The 25,604-nt window shown below is 33.2% G+C and overlaps 2 protein-coding genes across 2 annotated transcripts in view; one reads left to right on the plus strand and one right to left on the minus strand.

Annotated features, from left to right (window-relative positions):
- LOC117340489 (basement membrane-specific heparan sulfate proteoglycan core protein-like) overlaps nucleotides 1-25,306 on the minus strand; it is a 37,738-nt gene extending 12,432 nt beyond the window's left edge. The window contains exons 1-4 of the mRNA XM_033902249.1: nucleotides 25,116-25,306; nucleotides 3,154-3,367; nucleotides 1,468-1,767; nucleotides 346-651 (exon numbers count right to left, since the gene is read on the minus strand). Of these exons, the coding sequence (XP_033758140.1) occupies nucleotides 346-651; nucleotides 1,468-1,767; nucleotides 3,154-3,238 (691 nt within the window). The 5' untranslated portion in view covers nucleotides 3,239-3,367; nucleotides 25,116-25,306. The remainder of the gene's footprint in view (nucleotides 1-345; nucleotides 652-1,467; nucleotides 1,768-3,153; nucleotides 3,368-25,115) is intronic.
- On the plus strand, nucleotides 6,184-6,654 carry LOC117340491 (processed variable antigen-like). Its single transcript, XM_033902250.1, has one exon. The coding sequence runs from the start codon at nucleotides 6,184-6,186 to the stop codon at nucleotides 6,652-6,654; it is 471 nt and encodes a 156-aa protein (XP_033758141.1).
- Nucleotides 25,307-25,604: the final 298 nt, after the last annotated feature.

Raw genomic sequence — 25,604 nt, forward strand, 5'->3', positions numbered from 1 at the left:
TTCATCTTTAATACAAGTTCAGTTTTGTATTATAAGATTTTTTCTCCTCTATTTTGTATTTTAAGAATTGGTTGGTAACTATGATATTGAGTAGATGGAAAGCAATTATCATGATCTTTTCCATTAGAATTATCAGAGGGATAACAATGAAAGGTTTTTTTTGAGGTCGTATATATTTCTCGTCTATATATTTTTCATGTGAATATTGTAAATTCTATGACTTTAAGGAATTTTCTTTAGTTTTAAATTGAAAAAAAACCTGGGTGTCAAATTTATTTAAAATCTATATATTCTCAATGAATTTGATAATTGGCTTGATTGATTTAAAGAAGTGATTTTTCTTACCCGCGATTTGAAGCGTTAATGTTTCCTGAATAGAAGAGGAAAGTGTTTGCGAATGTTCAATCTCACACATGAGGACTTTGCCGTTGTCTGCCGATACTGGTGTGTATGTCAGTATACTCATTGTAAAATAAGTTGTATCAGTGTTCTGAGATATGGCCGTGGATATACCAGATAAAATAGAGTTGGAATCTAACTTCCACGAGAAGGAGGGAACTGGATACGACCGATTTGTAAAACAAGTCCATGACTGACTGACATTCGCTGTTCCAGAGGAGCTTCCCTGAAGCACGGTATCGGAAGGAGGGACTGAAAAAAGGAAAACAGTATGTACGGTAATAATTTGGTTGATGCTCAAGAAAAATAACAAGAAAAAGAATTTAAAGTTACATTCATCCAAGTAATTAAGAAACAACACAGTCCATCTCATCCTGAGTTAAAGACAGAATGCATACACACCAGCATTATATATTCAGGCAATAAAAAAATTGATAAGAAGCATAATTGGCACTGGAAAAATTATCTTAAAGTTACCGTTATGACTGCATAGCTTTATGTTCAAACTATTACTGTTTTCACTGATGGCGACATCATTTGTAATGAATGACAGCATTTCATGTTAATCTTCAAACAAAATCAGAGTCAATGTTCTTATGATTTTTGGAAAAGTCTCCATGTCAAGCTTTCATTTGTAATTTGTTCTCACAATAAGAACTGCTCATTGTGCTTCTCATAAAACCTCAGACATGATAGATGTATGAATTTATATGTAAGAATTAAAATTGTAACATTTTATCTGCCTGAAAATGTACATTTACCCCCAAATAGCTATAAAGAAAAAATACACCGTTATTGAATTATATATATCATTATTATTGATTTGAATTTATAAGAATTTTAAACATCATAATTTTATTATATATTTGAGGGGAAATATGCTACCTTAGTAACCATATTATACCACTGCCTACAGAAAAGTAAACTTGTTCTTAAAATAGTTTCCTTAATTGCTTCCTCATCTCATCTGAGGTCAAGTGATGCATGTCACCTTTCCATTCTAAAGAGTTCAGAGTGTTGGTTTCATTAATTTCGATTAACCTGAAAATCTCAGGTCATGTGACTTACCATAGATGTCGGTGAACGTCTTCGATACAGTCAATGGTGTCGTAGTGGCTGAATTCTCCACTTCACATCTGAACGCAGTATTTTTGTCACTGAATTGAATATTTGTGCTGTAAACATTTTTATGGACAGAGACACCGGACGAGGAATCCGTAAAGGAAGTTTGGTCCACAAGTACATTGTTCTTGTACCACTCGACTGTTGGGGTAGGGCTTCCACCAACAGTTTCACAGGTGAAGTTCACGGGGCCCTCTTTAATCGTATTGACAGTCGGACTAGAAATTGTAGGAGTACTGGGCGCAGCTAAAACGTTATCAACATTGACAGACAACATTTAAATTATTCTCTTTGATAAGAAAGAATAATCAGGACATTCTGATGAATTCGTAACATTTTTTGAATTTTATTTCATATTTCTTTTAATTTTTTCTTATTACTTTCAGATATTTTAGCTTTTGAAGAAAATTCATTGGTTTTCTAAATCACAAAAAAAAAGGAAATAAAAAAAAATATTCCTCAAGATTGTCCCTGATCCATTCTTTGATATCAATAATACAAAAATCATGAACTGGATGAAACCCTGAAAAAAATCTTGATATGAATGGATGGATTAATGGCTGATGAAAGAAAAGAATGCATATTTTGTAAATGGGAAAGATTTTAATGGAAGATGGTAAAAACAATGTCAAAGTTTGTAAGTCATCTACAAATTACAATAAACACACAAAGAACATGGCAGATATGTCTTGTTTAAATATTGTGAAGTGAAATGGAAACCCAAATAGTATCTACATGCATGCCAATCATACTCCTTAAAACAAGTCAATATATCTTTCATTTCAAATTAAAGATACATTACAAAATTAAGTAGTAAGTATCATACATAATGTACTTATATAGCCAGGACGAAATTAGCTTTTATTTTTTTAATAAAAACAAAATTTGAATTTTTTGTGGCATTATGATTTGGAAAATTCTGTAATTCTGAAAATTCAAATATTTTAACTAAAAAAAATCTTAAGACATTTTCTTTATTTCATCTCATTACTGTTCAAATTTCTGTAATTGAACTGATTTTTTTTCTCACTATGAATTTTGAGGAAAATAATTTAGGATGTGTATAAACACATGTCCCCAAACACTGGAGTATCCAATCACTAAGAATCTCAGATGAAATGAAAGTGCATGCTACAATGAAATATCTAAGGCCTGACAACAAAGGGAGACTATCGAATTATCTCCCTTGCTTTTTGTCTTTGGAAATAAAGGGAGATAATTCGTAAGTGTCTCCTGTAATATTATGACTCTGGTAAATACAACAAATGAAATGCACAGATAATATCTTATATATTAAAATTCAACATGTACATTACAATATTTAAGATATTGAAACGAAATTTAGAAAATAAATTACATTTGTTAAATAGTTCACCAGAACCACAATAAAAATCAGGCCTAAATGTCAGTTTAAGCACATATTTTCATTACAAGAATTATTTATACAAACATTAGAAAAGGAATGCTAGTAAAAAAAAAAAAAAAATCAGAAAATCTACCAGTCTATTATTTTAATGATTAAAGTAAATTAGCAATATGAGTAGAACAGATGTTTTGAACTGTGAAGTGTATCTCTAAGATATAAGGCAATCAGAAAAAAATTCTAGTTCAGAAGAATGTTTTTATACTTACTTTGTGATAAAATCCCAGGTACCAGAATCAATAAAATTGTTATAGGAATCCTCATTACACTAGTAACTGTTGTAGTCCGATCCATCTTACGAAAATATTAATACACTGCACTCAGTAAATTAATCCAAACGAAAAATATAATTCTCTGCTAGAAAGAATTCATAGCTTCTTTCATTGGCTTGATGGAAGGATCCTTGTTCGAAATGTTTACAACCTGGAAAATACAAAATAATTTTTATTAATTTTTCAATTCTTTTTATTTCTTGATTACCAGATTAAAATGTGAATATTTCTACAAAGTTTCACATTCAAATATACATTTCAATACCAAGGTTTGCATATTAGACCACTACCTATTTTCAAAGGCAACTTGTTTTTAGCTCTGAATTTATACTAGAAATATAAGAAATACAATTAAAAAAAAAACAAAAAAAAAAACAAATGGTTCAGTCAGTAAGAGTGCTGGCGAAATAATCTCAAGTGAAGATCTGAGGTGCGTGATTCGGCGCTCCCTACCCAGGACATGATAGTTTGTATTTCTCAGGAAGCTCAGAAACGGGTCAGCCTGTTTAATGTCATGGTTGTGTCCTCAGGCAAGACACTTTATCCTAATTACTCTTGATGTGACAAGCCTCCTGTATGTTATTCAGTGAGGTAGTCACCAGCTACTACAAGGAGACTCCACCTCAAAATGACCCTGACTGTTCATGGGGCAGCAAACCCAGCAAACACACAAATATTTCCACCAATATTAAACTGATAGCCTCTAAGTTAAATTTTGTCCATCAACCTTGTATTCCATGTATATTTTCCAATGTTTTTTGCTGATTTAGGTATTGTACTTGACTACTTAAGTTATGGTATTAAATGCATCGGAGGATCCATGATTTTTTCTCACAAAACTATCGCTGTTTTAATTTATATAACTACATAATGTGTAATGAAATACATATAAAACTTTCTTTTACCCTAAATATCATGCGAAAAAATAAATTGTTCTTTGTTGAAAATCTGTAGGTAATTGTTATCAGTACATTATGATATGTTGGCTGGTATTAAACAATCATAAATAGCTCCTTAATTACAATTATGAGTGACAATTTCAGGTATTTTTAATGGATTTATTCAACTTGAGAGTGTTTTTTTGCTAAAAACTGGACATATAATTTTCACATCAATATTGCTATGAAATTAAATTAGTACTGAAATGAGAATTATATTTCATAGATAGATAATGTTCATGTTGATATACACATGTACATAGTATTTACAAATTGAAATATTTGAAAATAATCTTGGAATATTTGAAATAAATCTTGAAATATTTGAAATAAATCCTGAAATATTTGAAATAAATCTAATAGTCACCATACTTAAATCAAATTTCAAATAAAGACTACTGACTAAACCTCAATAATTTTTGATGAAATTAAAGTTTAATTTCATACCTCACATTCTCAATCATTTTTGACGAAATTAAAGTTTAAATTCATACCTCATATTCTCAATCATTTTTGATGAAATTAAAGTTTAATTGCATACCTCATATTCTCAATCATTTTTGATGAAATTAAAGTTTAAATTCATACCTAACACTGTATGGTACACCTCAGTTAATCCCTACCTTTGCGTGGTAGTTATGTTTGTAGGTATGTACACACATACATACAGTGAAAGGGTTTTATTAACAGTGGAACTGACTCAACAATCCTCGGAGGCACTCTGGTTTAAAAACGGTGGGTGCGGTGAGACTGTGTTACCTGGTGATCGGAATGAAATAGAATATGTTTGTGTACGTTGAGGGGTTATAGAACCTGTTAATATGTGGGGTACTCGATAAATACAACAGTGTCCTATTTCATGAACACATCGTGCAGACAGATATTGGACCAAGGTCTAGAAGGAAAACCACCTTAATTCTTAAAACCCATATTTTAACAAGTGTACGGTAAATATTAAACAACATAGTCAAAAATATTTACTCTTTGGAAGTATGGTATTAGTACTGAGACGGTCTGCTTTTAAAATGTAGATAGACAAGTCTGAAATCTCTTTAATTACATAGCCATTTATCAAACTAATGCAATCACTCGCTTTCAAAATACATGTAAGCAAAATCCTACCATTAGATTAAAGGGGGAAATGTCGCAATTTTAAAATCTTTAAAAGATCTGTATAAATGTTCAATAAATGTCAACGTAATGTATTTGATCAAAATGTCAACATGTAACATATGGAAAGGGTGGTCATTTTTTATGGTAATACAATTACAACGGATAAAGGGTTAGTGATGCCTGGTGATTTCAAATTCTCTTGATAAAATTGATATTCACGACAGCTTAAATACATTTCCAATCATTTCACATCAGGAATTCGGTTATCACAAATTTGAAATAGTGTGATCAATATCCGTTTTGATCGTCGTATACATTAAATATGCCCTATTAACGATAGAAGGAATAGTGTACATGCAAATGAGTGCTCGATGAAGACTATACGTTGATACAAATATTGTGTGTGGTATATATGGCTATATGTACGAGCTAGGGTAAATGATTCATGCAGCTTTAATGCCTCAAATATTTACCAAAACAATTTTTACATATTCAGTCAAACTTTGTGATAACTCAAAGATCCTGGTTAACACGAGGTAAAAATTCAGTTCCGACAGCAAAAATGCTACATAAAATATACCAGGTTACCTGAGAAAATACTGAAATCTCGAATTATTTCTTGCTGAATTTAAGATATCGTGGTTTGACTGAACAATGTATCTGAGACATACACATGAGACTTTTCTTCATTGATACCACAATTGTTTCTTCTCCACCAAATCAACTGTCAGAAGATCACTAACTTAGATTTTGGGAGCTTGATAACAATATTAATGTACTCTGCAGACACTTAGGTAACATGACCCTAAAATCAGACTTATTAATGGTGTAACATTCACCATTTCAAGTTCTCCGAGTCAAGTTTATATTGAATGAAGATAAAAGGTTTGTGTGTCATACAGGTAGGCTTTTAGAAATGTGTGCCCCAACTGAGACAGGGGGCAGAGAGGACAAGACTGAGATGAGAGAGGATGGAGAGATGAGAGAGGGTGGAGAGATGAGGGAGGGTGTAGAGATGAGAGAGGGTGGAGAGATGAGGGAGAGTGGAGAGATGAGAGAGGGTGGAGAGATGAGAGAGGGTGGAGAGATGAGGGAGGGTGGAGAGATGAGAGAGGGTGGAGAGATGAGGAAGGGTGAAGAGATGAGGGAGGGTGTAGAGATGAGAGAGGGTGGAGAGATGAGGAAGGGTGAAGAGATGAGGGAGAGTGGAGAGATGAGGGAGGATGGAGAGATGAGAGAGGGTGGAGAGATGAGGGAGGGTGTAGAGATGAGAGAGGGTGGAGAGATGAGGAAGGGTGAAGAGATGAGGGAGAGTGGAGAGATGAGGGAGGATGGAGAGATGAGAGAGGAGCAGAGAAGATATAGCAGAGAGCAAGGACAGGGATAGGGTAGTGGAGGGATAGGATATGGGAGATGTAGAGAGGATATTGGGAGAGGGACAGGGAGATAGGTCAGAGAGGAAAGAGAGTTAAGAGATGGGAGAGAAAGGGGAAAAGTGTGAGGCAAGAGAGAGGAAAAATTGGGAGGGGGAGGGGGGAGAGAAAGTGGGAGAGGAGAGGAGGAGGTCAAGATGAGATAGTAAGACAGGAGCAGAGAAGATATAATAGAAAGAGAGGGAGGGAGTGGATAGGGAGGAGGAAAGAGGATATAGGGAGAGAGAAGACAGAAAGAAGAGAGGGGGAGAGATGGAAGAGAGAGGAGAGGGGAGGAGAGAGAAAGAGATGAGGGAGAGCCAAGGTGAAACTGAGAGAGGGGGCAGACAGGATAAAGGGGGAGAGACGAGGAGAAAGAGGGAGGTACGCCGTCTACTGAGCCGTCTACTGATTTTTAATTTCTAAGTCTGTAAAAAATTTTCCCATGATTGAAATGACTTAATTGTAGGAATCAAAAACCCCATAATGTAAATACACTATAAAATACATGCCGTACCTATTTCATGTTTTATTAAATCTACAACGATTTGTTTACATGCTTTTTACTCATGAATGGGTGTCATTAAGCATATAGCCTGTCATGGACATTATCCTTACTACAATATAGAGGAATTACAGTAATCTATCTGTCCCTGAATTAGTAGATTAATGATCTTCAACATAACACAGGTGATCACCTTTACACAGAATAATCATGTTAATACCTTTAGAAATTCTATTTTGTCAAAATTTTCTATTCTGAGAGGGAAATAATGTGTGCATTAAAAATAATCAGTCCATAAAAATGTTATTTACACCCCATTTTTTTTAACTGATTATTTTTCACTTGTCATACATGTACATACCACTTTCTTCCCTTACGCATAAATGCATACTAATCATTTTCCAAAAGGTTACGACACCGGAATGTAAAGAACGCTTTTTCTCTTTTCAGTCCTTATATTTAGCTCTGTCACAACACAATTTTATTTTCAGATGCATAAAATGTTGTTAAGAAAACACTACACAATATTTAACTTCAATTTTAAAGCCTGTGTGAAATACTTATGTAAGTATTTATGTACTAGTATCTTTGAAAAATGTCTAACATTGACTTTTCTGGCCTTTTTAACAAACATGTAATTACACATAGAATGAATAAGGTTTGTGCAAATCTGTGGAATCTTCAGTTATATATAGATTTAAAAGTTTGTTAATTTAAACCTGTTTTTTGTTTTCAATTAGCAACAAGGGGGGTAACTAAACTGGTAGGAGTATAAAGGTCATCAGGTTCTTCAAACTGTAATGAAACAGGTCAAATTCTAGAGCTATCAAGATCTTTTCTATATACATAGCAAAACTACAGTTAAATGTAGGAGAAAACCTTATTATTTCCTAAGTAGTGGTTCATTTAATTTACATAAATCTTGAATTAATCATGAATCCTCTAAACTCAAATTTCATCACACTAAAGTGTACTTCTATAGTACATTTATTACACATCTTAGCCTTTGTTATCAATATCTGTAATACTGAATACATACAAACCCTTTAACAGTTATTATAATATATATATCAAAACCTCGTTAATCACATGTAAACCACCAATTAATATATCGATATAATATAAGATCAACTTCTTTGTTCATTAACATTACAAAAATATGCGAAGATTTATGAACACTTCTAAATATTTCCAATTAATTGCCTTCTCAAAATTCAGCCATTGATGATCAGTTTTATCTTTTTCTTCTAATTTTTAATTATTTTCGATTACATTCGATCATCAGCCCACCACTACTGTAATACATACTAGTACAAAATGTAGTGTTTTTTCACATCTAAGTGATGTTTTCCACAAAATTAATAAAATATTACACAATGGTCCAAAACACAGAGCTTTGAAATACTAACCAGACATTTGCCACCTTTACGTACCTGTATATGTAATTCTACATTCCCATATTTGTCACAACAGCTAACTTTTTATACTAATAATGATGTACCTACTATGTATAGCTAAATCCAATGTATGTATATACGTCCTTCCAGTCTGATAAACGCACACGCCTGATATTCACAAATACAGCTATTTGTTTCCGGATAAAATTAATCCATGTTTTTTACTCCGAATCGTAAGTAGTGCATTTATAATTATCATTAACAAAACTATTATAATTTAAAACAGCGTACCTGTGTAGCTACCTGAATCACCTGGAAACATCTAACAGTTGTTTCCGATACACATTCTACCTGTGGTTTGCTCTGTAACAAGTTTCAGCACATCCAAGTCTTAAAGCTTTCACCCTTCAGTACAATGGTGAATGGCGCTGGTTATAACCTATAAATGGGCTATTGTTGTCTTATAGGATCAAGGCTTGCTCTGGACTGACCAAGAATTTAAGCTTGTGTACATGTTAAATTTTAAATTCTTTTTAAATATGCACAAAGTGATATTAATTTCTTCTTAACACAAAACATAAAAAATCATAACCATGTCATGTTGATAAAATATCTTTATGTGTAATATTTGTAAAATACAAAAAATTCTTCTATCTTTATACATGTATATCTGTATAGTATGAAATATACTTAGATCTGTATAGTATGAAATATACCTATATATAGATCTGTAAAGTATAAAATAGTATATCTATATATATCTGTATATAAAATATTATATCTATATATATATATCTGTAAAGTATAAAATATTATATCTATATATATAGATCTGTAAAGTATAAAATAGTATATCTTTATATATCTGTATAGTATAAAATATTATATCTATAAATAGATCTGTAAAGTATAAAATATTATATCTATATAGATCTGTAAAGTATAAAATATTATATCTATATATATCTGTAAAGTATAAAATATTATATCTATATATAGATCTGTAAAGTATAAAATATTATATCTATATATATCTGTAAATTATAAAATATTATATCTATATATAGATCTGTAAAGTATAAAATATTATATCTATATAGATCTGTAAAGTATAAAATATTATATCTATATATATCTGTAAAGTATAAAATATTATATCTATATATAGATCTGTAAAGTATAAAATATTATATCTATATATATCTGTAAAGTATAAAATATTATATCTATATATAGATCTGTAAAGTATAAAATATATCTACGGTATATATATCTGTAAAGTAGAAAATATTATATCTATATATATCTGTATATATAAAATATCATATCTTTATATGAAGAATATTACATAATACCCAGTCTTAATTGTCACATTTTTATACCTAAAATAATATTTACTCTTACAGTACATTTATAAGTAGCAGGTTTAAATTTTACATCACTCTAATATCTACCTATATTGTGGTGGTACAATGTCAACAAGTGATGAAACTAGGACCAGGAAATATATCTCAATATTCGATGCCCCATTAAATAAATATATGAAAAGAGATGTGACAATGTGAAAAAGTTGCTTGCCTGATCGTTTCAGAATGAATGATTCAATTTCAATGGTTGTTGATCATAAATATACCATTATATATATTGATAGCCATGAGGCCATATTTGCAGTTATATAGATCAATTTTTAAACCAATTGTTTAACTGTTAGAATGAGAATTTCTGAATAGTTGTAGGAAAGATTTTTCATCCCAATACAGCTGTCTACATTTTTTACACCCTGCTTTTCAGAGCTCGCTAGTACTTAAGGAGAATGCTGTAAACCTCAATTTTACAATAAAGCAAACAATTATTGGCAAAAATAAATTGTAATCGAAAGTCTGTACATATGATTCATTCTAAACAATTCCCAATATAACAATATCACCAAGCTGACTCAGCTTGATACAGCAGATTCCGAATTTGATTTTCTATAAATCTGATGTCTATAGGGACAGTCTGATGCGGAACTCCAGCAGGCTGGTGGTTTATTATAGGAATGGTGCTAATTCTCAGGGATGTCAATATGATGAGGCTGTAAATATGTTACACACCTGATAATGGAGTTATTGTATGAATACAAAGTAGTTTGACCTTGATCTATAAATAATTGTGACAGGTATTGTATGAATTGTCACAATTAACAGATGTCATATTAAACCCGATGTTGAATCAGTCTTTCTAAAAATTAATTTAAATTATGTATGTTATTCAAGAAATTATTAAGAATTATGTGTGAATTCACAATCTGACAACTTTCTATTTCGTTTGACAAGGTTACAAAGTGACAATGCAGTGCAAATGGAAATATCTGCAGATTGTATACATACTCCACTTGGTAATAAAAAAAATGGACCTTCATATGTTTCACGACATGCAATATTGACTTGATTTATGCTAGGGATATCACAGTAATAGGGACCACATCCATTCACTGACAAAAAAATAATAGAAAAAATCCTAAATTAACATATTGTACTCTGTAGATGTAATTGTAAGCCTTACTTAAGAGCAACTCGGCTAATAGATTATTGATTATCTAGCTTGGTGGTCAACACCACAGACTTTGATTAGCTCTATGGGAGCACCTACAAACTATACCTTAAGGAGACAATACTACAGGTATATACTAAACATCAGCTATAGGGATAAATAAGTAGTGGTTCTCAAAATATCTTACCTTTTTGTACTTAAAAAACCCAAGCAAACATTGATTACCATATTCGTTCTATTACTTCGCCAAACTGTCCCCATATAGTGTAGGCAAACAACCACATTTTTTGGTGCTATCATATTCATTCAACACCACAGATTAACAAGGTTACCTACTTCACAGTTGTGTCATAATAATCTGATAATTCTATTACAAAAATTGTCCCAGAGATGTGATAAAGACTCCTTTTTCAAGAAAAATACAAAATATATCCAAATGGGAACATGACAACTGTTTCTGAGAATGGTTTTATCAAATACACCCCTTTTGGCATCAAGTTGTGACAGAAGGATTTTGTATTGCCTGGGGCAATATGTTACAATATGTTACAATATCCAAAGAAACTTACTCATGTAATACCTAAACAACTTTTAGGGTCTGGTAACTAATAATGACATATGGGTCCAAATTCCAATATATAAACTGGATCCTAACAAACAGACGTCTGCTCGATGCATATAACTCGAAATTACTGGTAATTGGTCATGTAGTCATAATGTTAGTATAGTCTAGTAAATTTTCGAAGCAATCCAACCCTTTATCAAGACACAAGTAAATTACAAACCATCATGCACATACAAACATTTAAGAAAATGAAACAGTTATGTAAGGTCAGTATTCTAATAAACTGCAATGATCAATAAAAAAATTAAGGAATTGGGTTGCTTAGAGACATAACATGGTCAGAGACTTAGAGTGTTTCTGTGAGATTTTTATAAGACAATGGTTATATGGCTAGGAACTAGGAGGAACCTGGGTTGTTTAGAGACAAAGAGGGTTTCCATGGAGCTTTAAGATAACATCTGAGGCTGTGGTTAGGGACTTGGAGTGTTTCTGTCAGGATTTTATAAGACCTAGCTGGGTTATGGTAAGGGACTTGAGTGTTTCTGTCAGGATTTTATAAGACCTAGCTCCAGGGTTATGGTAAGGGACTTTGAGTGTTTCTGTCAGGACTTTATAAGACCTAGCTGGGTTATGGTAAGGGACTTGGAGTGTTTCTGTCAGGATTTTATAAGACCTAGCTGGGTTATGGTAAGGGACTTGGAGTGTTTCTGTCAGGATTTTATAAGACCTAGCTGGGTTATGGTAAGGGACTTAGAGTGTTTCTGTCAGGATTTTATAAGACCTAGCTCAAGGGTTATGGTAAGGGACTTGGAGTGTTTCTGTCAGGATTTTATAAGACCTAGCTGGGTTATGGTAAGGGACTTGGAGTGTTTCTGTCAGGATTTTATAAGACCTAGCTGGGTTATGGTAAGGGACTTGGAGTGTTTCTGTCAGGATTTTATAAGACCTAGCTGGGTTATGGTAAGGGACTTGGAGTGTTTCCACAGAGCTTTAAGATAAGTAACGGGTTGTGGTTAGAGACTTTAAGAGCGTTTCCGTGGAGCTTTGATATTAAGGAAAAGTGGTTGTGGTTTAATAGAGACTAAGAGTATTTCAATGCATATGGAGCTATTAAGAAGCCTGGGTTATGTTTGATGGATTCAATACTGTCTCTACATCTGCTAGTAACAAGGTGCAATGAAAATGACATTGAGTATCGATCCCCTATTTAGCCAGACTCTGGTGACTCTGCTGAGTTTCGAATTCTGAACCAGTTCCAGCATATGGAGATCGTTTCCCTTTAGCCTAGTTGTATAAGGTGTTTACCAAGAGGGTACCATACTCTTGGGGGCCGCGGTGAGCGAGTGGTAAGGTTGTCCCAACACTTAATCCCTAGCCCTCCACCTCTGGGTTGCGAGTTCGAAACCTACGTGGGGCAGTTGCCAGGTACTGACCGTGGATTTTCTCTGGGTACTCCAGCTTTTCCCCACCTCCAAAACCTGGCACGTCCTTAAATGACCCTGGCTGTTAATAGGACGTTAAACAAAATAAACCAAACCAAACGTATCATATTCGATACTCACTGTGCTTGGGCTCGATTTCTTTTTACTTGTTTGATTACAACTGTTAAAAGAAGCCTTTTTAATACATTCAGATCAGATTTCACTCAGTCATGTTGAACAGCCTGTCAAGAAAACAAGCTCATCTCAGATTTCATCTATATGATCACCATATGTACAGCTTGTTTGATAAAACTTCTTTTGTAATTATGATACATAACCTACCTACCCAACCTGATAAGTCAGCCAGGTACTACCAGTAATTAGTAGTTACTGGCTTACCACCTACACAACTTCTCCTAATATTTGCTAGGTTTCATATCATTAACCCTCGGTAGTCGAGGCTTCATCTTACAAACAATATAGTTGTCAAGGTTTCGTCTCATCGACTTCAGTAGTCAAGGTTTTGTTTCCATGACAATAACAATCAAGGTTTCATCTAATCGATGATAGCAATCAAGGTTTCATCTTATTGACGATAACAATCAAGGTTTCATCTCATTGACGATAGCAATCAAGGTTTTTTGTCACAGACAAAAAGGTTTTATCTTACAGACAGTACTGGTAGTCAAGGTTTTGTCTCACTCACAATAGCAATCAAAGTTCCTCTCACTCAACTAGTGAGTGAGTTATCAAAGTTTCATCTCATCAACTATAGCCAGTATTCTGTCAGTGCTGGAGGGGGAACTTGCATCATATTTTTGATGTCCATCTAAATATTCCTTATAAATGTTTTCTAACTGTGGCCTAACCCTAACCTCTCGGCTGGTTATCTGCTTCAATTAAGTCCTATCCTATAATGACCTTTTAGTACAAATGTGGTTTAAAGTTAAACGCTCTTCCACTCCATTACAGGGCCTGATGATCGAGTGGTGAAAAACATCATGTTATGTGGAAAATTACAAACCATCATATAAGTACTCATTTATGACACTTTTTAACTGAATTATTTTATTATGTAGCGATTATTCATTAAAAAAAGTCCAAACATTTAAAGTGTATTTCTTTAACAATATAAGCTTTTACTTGTTTCAAAAAGCTTTTCAAAAATATGATTAACTTCGGAAGTCTTTTGACAAAATAATTAACTCAAAACCTTCACCATAATTACTTAATTATGTATGTTGGTGTCAACCAAGTTCACTTTCTAAATTTGAATAAGGCTTACCTGGTTTTATTGTTAAAAGTTTCGCCGGTTAACAAAAATGTAAGAAAACGGAATTAGGCCTACAATGTATACCATAAATGTCCTTTTAATTGTTTTATATTTTATAATCCACCATGGCTTCTTAATTGAAAAAAAAAATAATACAAAATCGTTAATAATTGTAGCAAAAAAATCTATCAAAATATTTTGTTTTTAAAATACATGTATGTATCATAGTACAAACCTAAATTTTACTTTAAACAAATTAGAATTATTGGAAAGAAGCGATAGGAAATGTACAAATAAAAGAACTGGCAGAAACATTACCTGTAATCTTTTTTTTCATACCAGATCTATATATATAGGTATATTATTCAGCTCACCATGAAATACTATAACAAACCCACAATTCTCTATATTTTCATTCGTGACCAAGGTAACCACATCCAAGCAATTAACTGCCTTAGCTGCAGCAATCAGTAGCATGTTACCATAGCAACCAAACAATTAAGGGGAATTGAGTCCTGGAATGAGGACTCTTGGTAACATATACCTGGTATGTACATGTAGTATAGAATGTGTATCTGATACCTGCTTATTATCCGACTCATCAATAGTCCTCAATAAAATGACTGATGTAACACATTAACTGTCTACCTGTTATTAAACTTACTTTTCTAAAACCCCAATCGGAATTACCTGTATATTTTCTCATGAATTAATTGCAGAGTTAAAGAACAGCAAGAAATTCAACAAAAAAAAAGAAAAAAAATCCAATTTAAAAAAAAAAAGGAATAAAAGATGATAAAAAAAAAAAAAAAAAAATTCCAAAAAATCATAAAAACACAAAAAAGTTAATTTACCGTTATTGCTTACATAGCTTACTTGCAACTCATAGTTTTTTAGTGTCATGTTATATATGTTTATACATGTATATCATTTATAAGGACATATAGGGAAATATGTCATTGGTCGATGAATAAGGTTTTTAAGTTTTTATTTACGTTTCCAAAATACCTCTACCATATATATACACGTACATATATATACATAATTTGTTCCAAAGAAAAATCCACTGCCCCATACACAGCAAACAGACTCGGAGCCAGCGGTCAGATCTAGAGCTGGTCTTGTGTTACAACAAACAAAAAACCTTAATCTATGGCAAAGTTTGGTGGACAGTAAATTAAAGCATTACTGTAAATACACACTATAGAGTCCGTTCCCGATCAATCTTATTCACAATAGCACTTAACATTGACCCTTAGGCTTTCAAATGTTCTTTTGAAATCAATTCCAGTTTCTTAGCCACAACATTTGCCCAATACACATTGGTATTTAAATTTATTTATAGACTTGTAGAAAATTAAAACCTTATTGAGGTAATTGTATCTTATTATTTTAGCTTCAAAACATTTATCTCAATTTAGGGAAAGGAAAAACATTTGTGCATTAGAATTTTGAGTAATGATTATAAATGCAGAACATTGATAGTAAATACAAAATTTAATATGTCAATAGTGATAGTGCAATAAATGAAAATGAAATTCCTTAATAATACAGAAAACCACATAAACCAGATCAGAAAGGTTAAGGTCAAATAAGTATGGGCCTTTCTTAAAAAATATCTATAAACAGTCGCATTGTTTTATTGACAGGCTTAACTTCCAACATACAAGCAACATTAATGTGAAAAAAGAAATTCAAAAAGGCACCCAATTTTTCTGCAAATGTGAAGAAATATTTAATCTTGTTTACTGTAACACATGTTTCAAAAGTCCTCTATAACTGAGCAAAGAAAAACTCCAAGGTATTAACAAAGATTATTGTAAGTTTTCAATATTCCGTGGTGTACCAAACAAACTCTGCTTATTATGTTTTTCTAAAACACATGAATGAACAATATTCTAATAGTACATTTGACTATTTATAGAAATTTTAAGAACAGTTTATGTACATCTGTTTCAGAAAATCTTTCCTTTCAGGACAATTTACTGCAAGTCTCTGTGGTGAGGAACTATCTCACATTTTAAGAGTGTCTCGAAAAGTCTCCAGATCCAAAAAAGAGTTTGCAATCTGTTTAAGTGCACAGCGTATTAATTGATAAGGTCAAATAATGAAAGTGACACTAATCTACCCCATAAAAAAAAATTAACCAGACATCATTAAGTCGATTATACTGTAAGTAACGTTCAACAATTTATGTTATCAAACCTGTGTAATTAAAAAACTAATTTCACTTCGAAAATATCTCTGTCTTGTTCTCTTAGTATATATAAAATAAGAAAAAGAAATATGTCCTTGTGAAGGTGAATGTATAAAAAATAACAAAAAAACAAGACTTTGTCGCTAGGCCTCTCTGCCCTCTCAGGATTCTTCAGCTATGAAGTTTTAAAATGGACTTTTCCTGACCAAGGTAATTCCACCCGACTTTTCCAATTGTCAGTTTCCAATTCTCTGGTATCCTTTTAGTGTCAAATTGCGTAAAATGTAGAATCAAAAGTGCATACTAAATAAGACTTCCATAATGTAAGGATTCTAAACATGTATACTATCAACATATCCTGTGTTTAAAATCTTTCAAAACTAATCTTGTAGCTATGGTTGATTTTAAATATCAATGTAAACAGATCACAATTTTTACCATAGTCACTTTTAAATGTAAATATTTGTTTCCTTTAAACCTCTCCAGCTGAGATAATTTGCATAATTTATTTCTAATATATCTTTAATCCCATAGCTGCACATTGAAGTTTTATCTCAGTTTCCATGTTGGGATTTAAATAAAATTTTATCTTCAAACTAAAGAAGTTTTAAATTAAAGAATGATACTTCAGTTGTGAACATGTAAATATGCATTTCCTCATTTTTTTTTATTCCGTATAATCACAGGTGTCTGAATCAGAAAAGTATTTGTAGGAAAAAAAGACATTAGCTGTGGTATAATCAAATGACAGCAAGCTTATTGATGTCATGGATACAGGAAAACAGGATCTATATCCCCTGACAACTTCATACAATGATCTATATACTATATCCCCTGACAACTTGAATACTATGTAATGTGTTTGTGCATTAGCTGATACACTTTCATTCTTCTAATAATTAATTTTTCTTTGTTTTCATGGTAAATACTCAAATGTGATTGGCGAAAAATTCTTTTCATTCTTCTATGAAAGAAATTCCGAGAATGGCGCGAAAAATGTGACGTCACAATACGACAATTGACGTTGCGTATTGATTCTCCACAGCGTCATGCAACAACATTCTATCTCTCTGACAATATATATCTGGGGTGGGCAGGTTTTACCTATAGAGATCTAGTTAAAGTTAGATACACTGTTCAAATACACACAAACGCTGTCGTGATTTACTTTAGGTCATCAAAGACACAAATCGACATCGTGACAGGAGTACATAAATGTTCGGCTGAGTGGAAGATTTTCATGATATCTTAAATATTCTGATCATGATCCAAGCCGAATGTGTCCATAACTTTTTTTCATTATTCCCACTCAGTCTGTTGATTTAATATTATCTTTCACTTGTGGTAAGTATTAAGGTAAAGCAAATTCTTTGATCTTTGATACTGAAAAATGTAATCAATAAGGAAACGTCTACGTGTATTTCATAAACTCAATCATGAAGAAAATTAATGGAGATCAATTAGATTTCTAAATTCTAATAAACTGATACAAATGAAGTTCAACAGGAAGTAATTTATAAAATATCCGGGAAGTTTGGACAATTTCTGGGATTATCATCCTTGAGCGTGTACCTAAATACAAATACACAAATGGTTTATTACTTTAAAAATAACTCGGATCATCTGAAAAATATTACAATATTCAAATATATTGAATCAGCTTGTGAGTCAGACTGTAACTTAATCCCTATAGAAATGACAGTGCTCTAAGGTTGTATACCCATTAGATATGATGTGACCGACTTAATGTAACCAGATATATATTAATTTTTATCCTACTGAAAACTTCTTGGGTACAAGCTAACACACAAATAGCTGGTTTATTTAACAATTTGATATAATATGTAGAAATAAAGGATCCTCAACATCCATAGCAGTTGTGTTCTTTTATTATGGTTCAGGAATTGTCTACATGTTTCGACCGCTAGGCGGCCGTCATCAGGACTCAATTTGATATGAATAGCAATTTGCATATTACCTAAAAAGTAAACATCAGTACAATTTACTTTATATATCACCAGAGAAACTTACCCCAGGACTTCACCCCGAGGGAATTCTACCTGCTGCCCCCGTTGCATGATCACAAGAGTCAACTAAATTTGGACTTTTTTTATACAATTGTAGCAACTTAATAACGTCTCCCTTGACTCTGCCTCACTTTTACCCATCCATAGTTGAGCCCATGCAAAGAAGTCTTTGGGTTCTGTCCCCTGGTCTAGGGATACCAGAGTCTATATCAATATTGGGCTGCAATAGCTCAGATGGTTAGAGAGCTGGCCACGTAAACTCAGGTGATGATCTGATGTGCATGGTTTGACGCTCCCTACAGTGTGTTTCTTGGGAAACTGAGAAACTGACCGGCCTGTGCTATCATGGTTGTATCCTTGGGCAAGACACTTTACCCTTATTGCTCTCAATGGCATGTGACAGGCCTCCCGTATGATGTCCAGTGAGGTAGTCACCAACTACTTCAAAGAGATTCTGCCTCAAAATGATCACCCTGGCTGTTCACGGGGCGACAATATAACCCAGCAAACATTATAAATGGTAGTTGCTGCTCCTGCTCATAGTGCTTAGCACTTTGGTACCTGGGGACAACCGTTTTACCCATTGTTAGTATAATATGACCGAGTGGAGGTGTCCTGCTGGGTGTTGCTGGCAGTAATGCTTCAGTGAGGTAGCACTAGAAGGTTGGCATCTGCATTTCTGCACTTAAATTAGGAGACAACTTCAACATGAACATGCCACAATTTCATGTTTAAACAACAGTCAACATCAACATATTTAAATTTTCCCACCTGAGATTGACATCTACAGAAATACCAGTATAAACATCTTCATTATCATGTATAATCTACAGTATAATATTACGTACACCAGTAGATATTAATCTATTGTATATTGTGTACTGTACGTGATGCTCCGACCAGTAGATATAATCTAATGTAACAATGTCTGTACGTATTCCCATAATATTATTCTACGAGTGGGGCTAATATTTTGATATTGTTCACCTGACCAGTAGATATTAATTTTGTATATGTTTACTGTAAAATGTGATCTACCAGTAGAATCAATCTACAGTATATTGTATACTGTACGTGATGCTCCGACCAGTAGATATTAATTCTATAAGTATATTGTTGATTGTGCTGCTCCGACCAGTTGATATCAATTCTATTGTATATTGTGTACTATGATGCTCTGCCATAATGCCGGTTTCTATCGTTACTCATCTGTGCTAATTAACAAGTAAATACATCCAGCCATTTTCCACCCTGATCAATACAACCCCTTAGTCCACACACATTGGTTTATGGAGCAAAGAATCTCATATTTCTACAGTGTCAACAAGTAGACACAAAACCTCAATTTTGTAGCATTTAAATCCAAACACCAACATATAACTCGATTTTAAACCTCAATTTTGTAGCATTTAAATCGAAACACAAATATATAGTTCTATTTTTCAATAAAGTGTAACCTCTCCATTAAGACCGCCAGGTGGCATGAGTGATTGTGGTCTTAATACCGAGGTGGACCACATCAACCTTCGTAATTTTGAGGTGGTTGTTAAGTGAGGTTTCACTGTAGTTACAGGTACACATGTACATTTGTACATTATCACACCCTGATTTCCTGGTTCATGAAACTGTACAAGTTTAAATCATGCATGCTATTGTACTTTTATATGCATATACCCCCTGAGTATAGTAAATACATTTCTCAACAAAATGGTTTTGGTTGTAATGAGCTTGTTAGGTTACTCTAGTACTATAATCTGTAGTAATTGAATGTAAGAGGGAGAAATACCAATAACTAGGTCAGTGTCACATATTAAAAGTTACATGGTTTTCAGTATCATTTCTATTGACCTTTTTACAGGGCTCAAAGAGGATACTTTTACCAGCTAGGTGGCCTAGCTGTTTGGCTATCAAGTCAAAATATCTAGGGGCCAATTCGAAGTTAGTTGCCTGCATGGCCATGTTTTTTTTAATTTTTATAAAAATCTTTTAATTCTGTACATATTTGGTTTGTTTTTGTTTAACGTCCTATTAACAGCCATTTAAGGTCATTTAAGGACGTGCCAGGTTTTGGAAGTGGGGGAAAGCCGGAGTACCGGAGAAAAACCACCGGCCTACGGTCAGTACCTTGCAACTGCCCCACATAGGTTTCGAACTCGTAACCCAGAGGTGGAAGGCTAGCGTTAAAGTGTCGGGACACCTTAACCACTTAAGGCAACCGCGGCCCCTTTAATTCTGTTTGATAACATCTCTCTTTCTAACTTTTCCAATTGTGAACATCATTTTAGCATTGACTACAACTTTGGAAAGATTAACCAAATTGCAAATTTACACATTTTTTTTGTTGCCATGCAGGTGCCATATAGGTCAATTACTGGTCACCAATTGTGAATTTAAGGCGCCAAGGCCACTAAAATAGGTGCCACTTTGAGCCCTGTTTGGTTGCACTTTCATCACTAGCTCCAAAGTTTAATAATATGAACAAAATTAAACAAGCCTGTTAAATTTTAACCACTAAATTTCTAAAAATCTAACTCTTCCCTTGCCTCATCAATGTAACACATGACAGAAATTCACAATAATGGAATACATATACTTTGATATCTAATTTTGTTTTTATTTCTTTTTATCAACCAATGCAACCAACATTAATTGGATAACTCAAACAAAATCAATAATGAATTCTACATTTGTTTTTGTTTCCATTAGACAACAACAACTTCTGTAAACATATCACATTTATCTGCAAATCAACTAAGACCTGCCCTCATCAGGCCAGCCCCTTTTTCATTTCTACAGAAATGATTCATAAATAAGCTAGGCCCTTTACTGAACTTTTACACTAGGATAAGGGGCTCAATTATTTGAAGATAAATATGATACTAATCTTTAACACTACAGGAGGGGGCTTATTTGAGGATAGATATGATACTTACTTTTCATACTAGGGGACGGAGCTTATTTGAGGATAAATATGGTACAAAACTTTCACACTAGGGGAATGGGCTTATTTGAGGATAAATGCAGTACTAAACTTTTACAATAGGGGAATGGGCTTATTTGAGGATAAATGCAGTACTAAACTTTTACACTAGGGGAATGGGCTTATTTGAGGATAAATGCAGTACTAAACTTTTACACTAGGGGAATGGGCTTATTTGAGGATAAATGCAGTACTAAACTTTCACACTAGGGGAATGGGCTTACCCCGGGGTATTAGATTGAGGATAAATACAGTACCAAACTTTTAAACCATGGCCAGGGAGTTGGCTTTTTTAGGATAAATATGTACCGACCTTTTACACCAGGGAAGGGGGCTTATTTGAGGATAAATATGGTATATACCATATTTGACCTAATAAGGGCGCAGGGCGCGGGTAATTGACAGTGGGGCGCCCTTATTCAGATTAATTATTCCGAAGTTTTATGAAACAGACTATACCTTATAGCAGAATACCCAAGGTTGTGGAAAAGGTAAAATATTCAGTCATAAACATATTCCAGATGAAGATATCTGTTCATTATCATATATTAAGCTTTAACATCACTTGAATACTCCTGTAAACTTGTAAACTATGCCAGCTGATCTTTAGACCAGAGAACCTGTGTTCTACCATTTGTGTTCTATTTATAGAAACAGGTGATTTCCCACATCATATCAGACTTCTTTTTCTTTTACCTAATAATTGATTTACAATGTCTTTTACTAGCTTTCTGTTCTGAACAAAAGTTATTTATCAACATTACAAGAATGAAGTCTTTACTTTATCTTCAAATAAAGATGGTAAGTTATTATTTGTATGTGTGTTTAGTTTTGGGTGCTCTTTGCACTGACATGTGATCATCTGTAGCCTGTAGGAATACACAAAATGTGGCGAAAACATGTGTTCCAGTTACTTAATTTGCTGAAGAAAATTGAACACAAAAAGTAGCAAAATATTTCACATGAATTATTACTTTTCAACACCATTTTGACACCATTTTGACACTTAGTCAAAGATTTATTTCCTTGAAAAAAGGTAGGGGCGCCTTTATTAGGGTAGGCGCCCTTATTAGGTCAAATACGGTATACATGTACCTTTATTATGCTGATACTACAATTCCATCCACAAGATTCACCTATACACTTAAAAGTTTGAATGTTCAATAGAAGCTGACTGATTGTACTTTTGTATTGAAGTGAAGGACAAAGCTTACCTTTGCTTAATAACAATGTTACAGGCCTTTCAAGACTCTCATAGGAAATATGACAATTGTATATATTTCAGACTCGTTATAAAGGTCTATAATATAATTCAGAACCGATTCCCTGAGCAGGTGTATTGTGCGTTCAACTAAACATGGAATTGATATCACTTGTAGAGGAAATTAAATGCTGTAGTATTCAAAATTGATTTACAAATGAAAGAACATCAACACAAAGATGTTACCTACAGATTTTATTTGTATTTGAAATTGAGAATCTATTGGAATCTTTTATTAGATGTGAATGTTGAAGGAATATATAAAGACTTCTGAAAATGTTTGGTAAAAGTCTGAGAAGAGTATTGAATATTTATGTAAACACCGGGCAGCATTTTGTCCAACTTTTTACCTACAGATTTTGATCTATAATTATTGCAGGTTTTTCAGGCCAGTTAGTCCTGAATATCTTTTGAATAGTATTTAATAATTTACTCCAAATACTAAGAAATATATAGTTAGTGCATGGGTATTCAAAATTGAGAGAGTCTTGCAGAATCAGCACAAGTCAAGGACTCATCCAAAATTGACAAACAGTTAACAAAGGGCTATAACTCTGTATAAAGTGAGACAAAAGATGTTATCTTAGAAGGTAACACCTATGTACCACTCAAAGACTCAACTAACAGGTATATGGTGTGCCAGTTCAATATGCCCTGGATTTCACACTGAACAGTAAACTTGATTGTAAATAAAGGGTAGTAACTCTTTATTTAATTTATTGCACCAGAAACGGTTATCTGCAAGTAAGTGTCTGTCCACAAATAAGCCCACTTCTTCAAATGGTGCAGTTGCAGAATTATCAATGTTAGAGATGATCAGGCATCCACAAGCTTTAATACTCAACTTTTACACAAGAACAGGAGATTAACTTGGGAATAAAACGGTAAAATGCAACACACTCCCATACCAAGAAGTATAAGTGGAAATCTTTGCTGTTTATGGTGTAAGGTAGACTAGAATTTATGAATATTTTTGCAAAAACAGATCATTCATCAACATAACAGAATGTCACACAGACAGAAGAACTACAGTAGTAAATAGATTAGCGGGACTTTAGAGAAATCAAATCTTATCCAACAAAGAACGGATTAAGAATTATTTTTATTTCTAGATTACTTCCAAGTATTAAGAGATTTAAGATTATTTTTATTCCTATACATAATCATTTCATTATATACATTTCTATTGGGATGTCAACATGCAGCATTCCAATAAGTTGTATATACATGTAGAGTCTACACTTGTAATTGTAGTATTCATGGCCATGCACAGAAAATAAACCTCTCTTGTATGGAATGCCGTGCTAAGCTGCACAAAATGAGATTTAGAAGATAACTTCAACAGAAAGTAGATTCAGCTTATAGATCTCATTTAAATGCACAGCATGGAAATACAGTCAGATCTGTAAAACCCTTATTAGCATGTATTATTATTGTAAAATATTACAGTATTTATCCTAAAAAAACATTCCCCTTGTTTAAAAGTAAGTAATTTAAAGTTTAGGGACGCTTTACTGGTCTTTAAGATTACCAGGGCTTTTTCTCACTGGTTTGGGAAGGGGCCTTTTTGTCTCATTATGGGAAGAAATTTGGTGAATTGGGAAAGACTTTTTCAGGAGTAAACTCCAAAAATTTGGGAATTTGGCTTGAATATGAAATAATTTCAATTGGGAATGGGGCCCATTAACAGCCCCAAAAAAATTCCAGAAAACAGAAAATACTACAGAAACACTGAAATCAAACTATCATATACACAGTATATTGTTACATGTACTTAAGGAGGCCCAACATCAAAAGTTAGCTCCCTTGGTTTTAAGATCTACATATATGTATATGATTATGACTATGATTTTCTGTAATTTTTGCTATACATGTGCAGTATGGTTTTACATTGGTTAATTGAAGCTCTGTACCACGTATTTTAACTTTTATCATTTAATTTTTTAAAAATTATCAGAGAAAAAAATATTAATTTGTGTATTCATTTTCCTCTAATTAAATTAATAGATTGTGTATGCGTACAATATCAATACTGTTAGAACTGTCTAGTAGTAAAGGTATGTTTTGAATCTATGACTGATGACATGGTATAAATACAATTATTAGAATTAATTTCTCATCAAATTACCTATATCTTTTATCATAGTGTGATTAAAACTCGGAATTGATTTTCAAGTCACGATGGTACATTAACCTGCCATTCATATTTCTGTCAGTAAACGCCGTTTAGAGAAATCCGACACTGCTCAGAATATCATTATATATATTCTCGACTTACCTGTACAAAATCTTTCAACAATTTCCCCTCGAAATTTCACTGTAGAGAAATATCAATTCACCCCCACAATAAAAAATATCCTTCCAGGTTTTCGATGACCACTGTCCACTCTCGTTGTTGGTAACCTCCGTTGACAACTCTACACAAGACTCGGCGCCATTGTCACCTCTGACCACTGTGGCACACACCAGAGCTTCTCACGATTGATCCCATCCGTTACTAAGCGCGCGGTGCTCGGGTTGGCACAAACGTTTGTCGGTAACGGGGGAGTTATATAACACCTATCTGGGGTTAAACAAACATAAAAATTAAGCCTCGGTCTGGACACTAGTGTCCAGCTGACACGGACATTTAAATGCTTGACCAGAAAGTATGTTTGTAGATGTACATAAACGTTTTAAATGCATTGTACAAACGAGCCAACAACACATATGCTCAGGTAGGCTAGCTCGGCGCTGAATGTATCCCTTCAAATGTAAAAATATTTCT

This window comes from Pecten maximus, chromosome 13 (genome assembly GCF_902652985.1).
Source record: "Pecten maximus chromosome 13, xPecMax1.1, whole genome shotgun sequence".
NCBI classification, from domain to species: Eukaryota; Metazoa; Mollusca; class Bivalvia; order Pectinida; family Pectinidae; genus Pecten; species Pecten maximus.